At 31.1% G+C, this 9755-nt stretch overlaps 1 protein-coding gene across 1 annotated transcript in view; it reads left to right on the forward strand.

Annotated features, from left to right (window-relative positions):
- Positions 1-8660: 8660 nt before the first annotated feature.
- Positions 8661-9755, forward strand: part of LOC111242479 (2-alkenal reductase (NADP(+)-dependent)-like) — a 2930-nt gene continuing 1835 nt past the window's right edge. Inside the window, exons 1-2 of the mRNA XM_022785897.1 lie at positions 8661-9053; positions 9715-9747. Coding sequence (XP_022641618.1) covers positions 8832-9053; positions 9715-9747 — 255 coding nt within the window. The 5' untranslated portion in view covers positions 8661-8831. The remainder of the gene's footprint in view (positions 9054-9714; positions 9748-9755) is intronic.

Raw genomic sequence — 9755 nt, forward strand, 5'->3', positions numbered from 1 at the left:
AATGCTCCACGAAACACACAAATGAAAAAAAAAAAAACCTTGAAGATCATAACATATACAATTAGAATAATAAGTGAATTTGTCTTTCTTACAGAAATTAAGTATAAATAGTAATTTTTTTAAAAAAATTAAGTATGGAATATGGATAAGTGCCCCGTTTATTATTTTTAAGTTTCTAAAATCTAACAAACTTATATTATGTATTACAAAGGAAATTTTATATCAATGCATTTGGGATAAAAAAAAATACATATATATGATTGTGTATTATATAGAGATGAGTATATTTCATTCAAGGTATGTTTACCATATGCATGGTTTAAGAGGAAAGTTGATGGAAATAATGGTGATGAATACAATCATGGTCCACTTGTTAAGATGATGTGGTGCTTGCCTATAATACTTAGGTTGAAATGATTGTCTTCCATAAAAAAGATACGAAGAACCTTAAATGACACGTTGATGAAAAAAGTTTGATAGTCTTTTTCGACAACCAACTGATTCCTTACATTGGAAGAAGATTGATGAAACATTTTCAGAATTTGGTATAGAGCCAAGAAACATAAGACTTGCACCTGCTACCGATGGTATGAGTCCTTATGGGAACTTAAGTAGCAAACATAGTTCATGGCTAGTGTGCGTTGATGATTTACAATCTATCTCCTTTGTTGTGCATGAAGAGAAAATATATGATGTTGTCTATGATGATATTGGGTCCTAGACAACCTGAAAATGACATTGATGTGTATCTAAAATCGTTAATTGGTGATTTGAAAATGTTGTGGGAAGAGGGCATTAAGGCCTTTGATTCATTTTTTGAAGAAAACTTTTGTATTCGTGCAATGTTGTTTTGCACCATAAATGATTTCCCATCATATGAAAACTTGAGTGGTTACAATGTTAAAGGTCATTTTGAATGTCCCATTTGTGAAGAAAATACTAGTTATCTTCAACTGAAGCATGACCAGAAAACTATGTACAAGACATCAAAGATTCCTTCCTCGAAATCACCCTTACCGTAGATTGAAAAAAGTGTTTAATGGAAGTCCAAAAGATGATGTTGTTACGAAACCTCGCAATGGGAAAGAAGTATACCATTAGGTGAAAAACATTGATGTTGTGTTCGGAAAACATCAAAAGAAGACCATTGAGAAAAATATTTGGAAGAAATAATCAATAATCTTTAATCTTTCATATTGATGTAAACTTGTTGTACGACATTGCATATACGTGATGTGCATTGAAAAAATGTATGTGATAGTGTCAGCGGGACTTTACTGAATGTAAAAGAAAAGATAAAAGATGGAGTAAAAACACGACAAGATTGGACTGACATGGACATCCGTTCTAAGTTACATCCACAATCAATTGTAAGACACACCTACCTTCCCACAACTTGCTAAACTCTTTCTAAAAAAGAAAAACAAATGTTTTGTCATTGTTTAAGTAGTGTGAAGGTTCCACAAGGTTACTCATGAAATATTAATACCTTTGTTTCTATGCAAGATTTAAAGTTAGTTGGTCTAAAGTCTCGCGATTGTCATGTCGTAATGCAACAACTTTGACTAGTAGCTATTTAAGCCATTTTACATGCTTCTGTTAGAGGTATTCTCACACATTTGAGTTTGTTTTTAATGTCATTGGGAAGAAAGTTGTTGATCCTCGACAGTTGGATGATTTGTAATGAGGCCATCAGACTAATGTGCCAACTGGAAATGTATTTCTTACCCTCATTTTTTTCTATTATGGTTCATTTAATAGTCCATCTAGGGAAGGAAATTCAAATATGTTGGCTAGTTTTCTTGAGGTGGATGTACCCAGTTGAGAGAAACATGGAGATCTTAAAGGGATATATTAAGAATCAATATCGATTAGAAGCTTCAATTATAAAGTCTTACATTGCAGAAGAATTCATAATTATGTTCAAATTATATGACAAGTTGTGAACCATTAGGACTTTCAAAGAACAGACATGAAGGTAAATGTGAATGTAAGGGTGTTCGAGGAGTGAAGATTGAAAGTATTAGTAGAAATGTTTAATAATTTTCGAGGTCCCTATTTATGCAAAAATGTCTCAAATAGGTTTTTCAATTATTTTTTAACTTAATTAGGTCCCTATTTGTGTAAAATTGATTCAATTGCACCCTTGTCGTTAATTTGAGTGAATGACGTTAAGAATGCACTCACGTGACATGTTGACTTTGCAAATCTAAACCATGTGTAATTTTATGTTGTTAATAATAAATGTTTTTCCAATTCATGTTAGTATTCAATTTTCATGTTTAATGCTTGATATGGATTGATTCCATGCTTGATTTCCGATTCTTGATGTATTGAAACATATGACTTAAACCTAGAATTGAAATTGAATACCTAATGAAGCTTGTATATAGGAATAGAATATGATTCATTAGTAATCTTAAAATCTTGAAATTAATGCATGATTTCGCTTGTTAAGGATTCAAGGGATTGAAACTTGATGAGTGACCAAAGGCTTAAAGGGTCTAGGGATAGGATTTGAGTATAATTGTGAGTTGATTTTGACATGAATATGAAATTAAGATGATTACTAATGCATGAGATTGAAGTTGATGAACTCTAGTCTTAATAAATTGTAAATAATGTTATATTTCCCTACACACCGACTGTTTAATGAAAATAACAAAAAGAGTTTCTTGTGTTTTTGTGAACTTTATGGTGTTATTAAGTTATTGAGTGTAAGAGTTGTCGAGTGTGCATAAGTCTCTTGGTAGATAATGATATTTATCACTTGTTATGCCACAACCGGTGCACTAGTTGTTGGTTTTGCAACTAACGTTAGCATAATTGATCTTTATAAATAGTTAATGAAAAATCAAATTCACTCATTATACTTATTGATTTTAAGCAAATATTTGGTTAGTACATTTTTTGGTTGCTCAACCGATTTATAGAAATAAGATGAAAGAGATGCTGCTAATATTTTTAACTTTTTCTAGTTGATAGATTTTTCAAATAATGTCATGTTAGGCATTATTATGAACTTTGACATCTCGACTATGCTGATACTCCAAATTCCATCAATCATTTGTTATCATATCAAAAAGAAAAAAATAAAATAAGAGATTACAAAATATGAAAGTCCATACTAAACTCTTAGTAAAAATTACACTCCAAAAAATATCGACAAACTATACCTATTATAAAAAAATTAAATAATTAATATATGGACGTAAAATATTATACCAATCATATTGTTATCTATGAATCAGAACTAAATTAGTTATTTTATCAGTACAATGATTTTTTTCGCACAAAAATGAGAAACTTTGAATTTCATATGCCAACAAAAACGCAAGCGCCAACGTCATCCTTTTCTAAGACTCAAATGATTGGTTGATAAAAAAAAAAACTCATGACAAACAAAAGAAGGATCACTCTTCAACCAAAGTCTCTTAAAGTCTTCCATCCAAACATGCTCTAAAGCATAAATGACCTCATAAACTCAACATAAACAAAAATTTGTACCACTAAAAAAGCTTAAAAATTGTCCACATATTCCTCTGCCTTCCTTCAAAAATACCAACACATGAAATAAAATCAGGACAACCTGTAACTACACCATTTAGTAGTCACCTCAAGTCAATTGAGAGATGAAACTTGTCATATATTACATCCATAAGTGAAACCATCGTACATTTCCTAGTTTGAATATTAAATTTTTCTTTCAGACACCAAAAAATCATAAATAATATTACTCATATGTTTCTTAAATTTATTACACGCACTAATTCCTTAATTTGAAAATAACATTAAAAAATGCAATTGATCATAAAATCTAGTATGATTTTTTATCTTCTTAACCATCTAAATAACTCAAATATTTTATTTAATTGTTAATATTTTTAATATAATCTTTTTATTTGACCTTTGAAATCTTAGATTTTATGCAATGTCATCAAACTCTAACACAAAAATTTTAAACATGTTAATTGAAAATTTCATCACTCAATAAAAAATATGAGTTAATCCATATTTTTAAAATTTTTAATATATATATATATATATATATATATATATATATATATATATATATATACAGTTTGGTTGCAGGTGTCTATAAAAATGTGTTTTCGAACCATCAACCTCGTCCTTCATTGCGAGCAGCACCTGCAAATAGGGATTATCCCACCTCCCCTCGAACCACCACCATGTGAAGAATGCGAAAATCCTTTGTCCCATGTCTTCGAACAAGAAGAACAACTTTGTGAAGAAGTCATTCCTAACCCTAACTCTTTGCTTTTAACATTTCTACACACCTTACCAAGTCATTTCAACTCAGTGTGTCACGTCATCAATAAGTGTACATGTAAGGGCCTCAGAAAAATAAATAAGCCATTGGGCCTAATAAAGGCAGCAGGCCCACTCGAATTGGTCACATGGCCTTGAGAGGGGTCCCTTTCCCCAATTCAGATTTTCATTCCTCATTTCCCTTCTCTCTCTAGAACTCAGATTTCTTATTTTCTCTGACTTCTCTCTAACCTTGCTCCACCTTCTCTGTACCAATTTCTCAAATTTCCATCGTTGTTATTTCAAATAGGTGGTCCCCCTACGTTCCCAGAGTCGAGAGCTTCCAATCCATTTGATTAGTTTCGTGTCTCTCCACTGATAAGGTAATTTCCCATTCTACGCACCCTAGGGTTTTACTCATGCAAAGGTTCTACCTTGCAAGTAGAGTTATTTTTATTTTTCTTATCCTATCAAGTCCTAAAGACTATGCTCTATACCAATTTGGTGGCTTGTAGGTACTATCGGAATTACCTCTGTGCGGATGTACTGTTAGGACGCTTTTAGGAACTGTGCTGTGAGAACCAAAAGGTAAGGGGAGTTAATTTGATGGTTGTATGTCGTGGGCGTGATATTTTCCAGTAAGAGTTGACTGTGTGCATCTTTTATTAGTTTCTTTGAATAGAAAGAGTAATGTAGGAAGAAAGGAATGAGTGTGGCCCGTTTTCATGGGATTCATGTCTCGTAGACTAGGTTTGGTGGTTTGTGAAATATTGTTGAAGAAAAAGGAAACAAGGAGGTTTCCAGGTTGGAAAAGAAAAAAAAAAGACAAAGGAAATAGGTGGAACTTGGAGTTGGAGTCTAGGTTGAGTGATGATAAGAGAATGAGGTTGTATGAAATATAAAAGTGTGTTGGAAGAAAGGAGGGTGGTGGTTTCGCGCTTGGGTTAAAGAGTTTCTTCTTGTAGTTATTGGAAGTGAGTATTGGGGTTTTCCTGGGAGGAGTCCGCCGGCTGCAAGGAGAAAGAGAGGTTTATGTTTTTAAACAAAAAGTACTAGTAGGTTATGTAGTATAAAATGGGTAGTGATGTTCCAAAAAGAAAAGATAAAAGAAGAAAATAAAGAAGGAAGGAGTAAGAAGAGAGAGAGATAAAGGTTCAGTGATGAAATGGTGAAAGGAATGTGCAGAGGTGGTTAGTATTTAGGAAAATGATATTTTGACACCATTTTTTGACATTATTTTGACACTGCATATGTGTCAAAATGTGGTTGGACGATTTCAAATTAAAAAAACAAACTTTGGTTTTTCTCTTCCAAATATACCCCTGCCTCAACTTTTTTAATTTAAAATCGTCCAATCACATTTTGACACGTGTACAGTATCAAAATGGTGTCAAAAAATAGTGTTAAAATGTCATTTTCCTAGTATTTATGTGGGTTTAGAAACTTGAAAGTTAGTAAAGAAGTAGGATAAGAAAGGATATGAGTTTTAAACTTACAAGTGGGTCCCATATGCATTTGATTGGAAAGAAAAAGTAAAAAGAGAGAAAATAGTAGTTTAATGTAGATAATTGTTTAAGTGCAAATGTGTTACGTGAAAGGACATGGTATTCTTTTTGTAAATTCCTTAGTAATTTACGTAGAAACATGACAAGATTAATGTATAGATTGGCATTTTGTGGAAAGGGTGGGACCCGTAAGCTTTTGGAAAAAGGGAAAAATGATATTAAAGATGAAGGATTGTAGTAATATGTTAATGGAAAGGGGCATTTGAAGATGGTGAGGAAATTTGCAGGAGGAGTACGTATGGATGTATATATTATTAATATAATTTTAGTTATTTATATTGGTGGAAGTTACATGTGTGTATATATTTATATATAGTATTATATTAGGTTTTGATTTTAATTGAAGGAAGATTAATATTAAATAAAGATAAGGTGGCTTTATTAAGAAGTTCATGTGGAGGGATTTATGTACTTATTTTATTATATTATATTAATAAAGTATGAATTTACTTATAGGTTTAATTGCTTTTAATATTTTTTTATTATATTTTAGTTGTAATTAATTTTTTTTTTTGAGAAAATACTAAATGAAATATGTGTGTTGTGTTATAAAATAAAAATTGCAAAGTGATTACTCGGGTATGTCGGTGAGTATTAATGAGTTACTTGGTTTGAGAAGTATGACTGAAGTGTATGTTTCTATGAAGAGGTTGGTTCATTGTGGCAGTACAAGTATGTGATTAACGGAAACATGTTTCAAAGTACTAAATCTCTCGGTGAGATTTTTAGTGTTTTAAAATGAAAGTAGGAAGCTCAGTCTTGGGGGTCTTCTTGACGCTCCAATGGCCTTTCTTCTCATGTAGAGAGGATTGGACCATGTGGTGAGGAGTAGCAGGAGGTCTTAGTCTTGGAGACTTCCATCATGCTCCAGGGCGCGGAACAGACTAACCTCGTGAGTGTGGCAGGGCAGGGGAGCCCAAGGCGGTGGAGCCTAAGTATCACAAGCCACCACGGGTGCATGGCCCGCCATAGCTCGACTATCATTCTAAAGTCCGGACGAGTCAAGTCTAGAATGTAACATGCTAGGGTCTATGTTATAAATTGTCTTACTTGTATGTATTTTACTTGAGTTAAATCTGGTATGTATATGTTGATATATTTGCACGTTTTTTATATAATTAGCTCACCCTTGCAATTGCTTGTGTTTGTGCCATATTTGCTTCTGTTTTCCTTGCGATGATCATCCACTTGGATGAGAGCAGATGGCGTGGAGGATACCTTGGAAACAACTCTTAATGAAGATGGAAATGCCGCTGCCTAGTTCATTAGACTTTACTTTTCTTAGTCTTACATATTTTGAAGAACTTTAATTGTTAAGTTTAAAGTTTTAAATTCCTATCCTTTTTAGGAGAACTCTATTTCTCCAAGTTCCTAAATTCTTGTANTGCTTAAGGATGACTGTAATCCTAATTGTCTCTAGTATACTCTAACTGTTTTCAATTATTATATATGATGACGTCTTGATTATGTATGCTTTTCTGTATAATTGGGATGTCACAGTACAAGTCATTTAGTTTTCGTTAGGAAGACAAGTCTGCCTTAGCTTTTTTAACGCCGGAAGCAAAAAGACTAACGTGAATCCTTTTTGCAAAATATGAACTTTTGAAAAAAAAACAACTTTAAACACATCCTATAAACTGAGTGACCAAAATAGGTATTAAACATTTTTTAATTATCGAGAATATTGTTTTGGATATTAGTTATATAAATATAATAAAGTTTTCAAATCTAAACTATAAAATTACATTATCTTAATCTTTTGATGTCATTTTATTCATTAATACTTTATTATGATAAAAAAATATTAAATTTGTTAAATTATATTAAATACACGTAATATATTTTTATTTTTTTAATATAAATTGGATAAATGAACACTACAACGATCTAGTATTCCAACATCCGTGGAAACACACGTTTGAAAAATGGACAAGATTCTTATTAGAAGTAGGCCACAAGTGTTGGATGACACATGTTAGAGCTTTCACATCCAAAGTGTGGCCGGTCACATGTTAAAGTTATGACCATAAATAACATTTTTTTCTAAATGAAATAGAAAAATATTTTTAAACACTTAATTTTTTTTATTTGATATTATCTTTACTTATTTTATATATATTTTTTAAATATAAAAATTTACACTTTTATGATTATTTTATTTTTATATTATTTATCAAATAATTGTGAAAATATATTATGATAACATTATTCATTAAATTAATTTAATAATCGTTCACGTTAAAAAAATTATGAATGTACACCTCCACGTAGAGTATAATGTTTTGATTAGATTAATATAAATGTGATTATCTTCATATCTAAACTTAGAAAAAATTTCTTAATCATCGTCAACCTTGTAATAATATAAAAAATTAATTACCATTTGATTATGATAGTGATACATAGTATTTTAATTTTTTTTTCATGATCACAATATTTTGAATAAATCACTCATATATTAGTTAAATTAGACCTAAAGTCTAACGTTATCAAGTTGGTATATACAATTTTAATTGTGTACAAGACTTTTTATGTTATTTATAAATTAAGTACTGTAAAGTCATTTTCAACAAACTAATACAGATCGAAATTAATTCTGATAAAAACAAATAAAGATATTATAATCATTAAAATAATCTAATTTACATGTTTTTTCTTAAATATATTTTAATGTTTTTTAATCGCAGATCAAACCAAATTAAATTGAATTCATAATTTTCTAAAACTGAAACTAATTTCATTAATTTGTAAATGTGAAACGAAGACGAAGTAAATTTTTGTAAAGTTATGAATGTCCGATATGGGACACAATGTGAAACCGCAACCAATCTTTTTGCTCGTCGCGACATTCGACGTCGATAACAACTTTACGTTAGCAATGATCTCACATTACCCATTTCATCTATTTTCTCCTCTCACACTCTACAATTCTCTCTATAAATATCCTGGCTTTTGGAAAGAATCTCAAACAATTCACTTTCTATTTTACGAATTTCAATGGCAGAAGTGAGGAACAAGCAAGTGGTTCTAAGGGATTATGTGGTTGGTTTTCCCAAGGAATCAGACATGAACACTGTTGAAGGAAGAATAACATTGAAGGTTCCAGAAGGTTCCAGTGATGTGCTTCTCAAAAATCTCTACCTCTCTTGTGACCCTTACATGAGAGTTTTGATGAGCAAGATAAGCCATGAGGGAATTGGGAGCTACACACCTGGCTCTGTAAGTCATGCAATTTTTTTGGCTTAATTTTGTGAAAATTAATCCGTATTACTATTTGATATTGGAGTATCATTCTGATTTTTCATGTCAGTGTTGAATATTTGATGAAATCATAATAGAGAGACCTAATTGGAAAATTGGAAAGAAAATATACATCCAACTCTAATCTAACTTGTAGAGATTTTCTTATATTTGGTTTGATTGACTGAAAATGTAAGTAAGCACTATTTCGGTTTTGAATGAATAGTTTAGTGAGAAGTATTTCTGGTGTAAAGAAGCAAAGTTTGATTAGATAAACTTCTTGATAAATATTTTAACAAAAATAAAACGATGGAGAAATGAAATAATATTTTTGGTTAGTGTTCTCTGGTATAACTAATAGTTCCAAATTGCTTAGAAGTTGAGCCAAGTAAATACACTTTTTTCCTTCAAAGATGTTTTTTAAAGAGTTTCAAACTCTAATGGGGACAATACATTATTGAATGTGGCAGCAGACACTGAGAAATATTATTTCAACGAGTGAAATATTTAGAGTCTAACTTGAACTTCCTTTGTAGATATTGTTGTCTTTTATTAATTTTTTCTAAATCCGTAGGTAGTTTTGAAAATACAATTTTTAGTCAGGATATTAGGGATGGCACTAACAGTTGTGTAAATGCAGCCATTAGCAGGGTTGGGAGTGTCAAAAGTCCTAGAATCTGG

This window comes from Vigna radiata, chromosome 9, assembly GCF_000741045.1.
Source record: "Vigna radiata var. radiata cultivar VC1973A chromosome 9, Vradiata_ver6, whole genome shotgun sequence".
In the NCBI taxonomy this organism is placed as follows: Eukaryota; Viridiplantae; Streptophyta; class Magnoliopsida; order Fabales; family Fabaceae; genus Vigna; species Vigna radiata.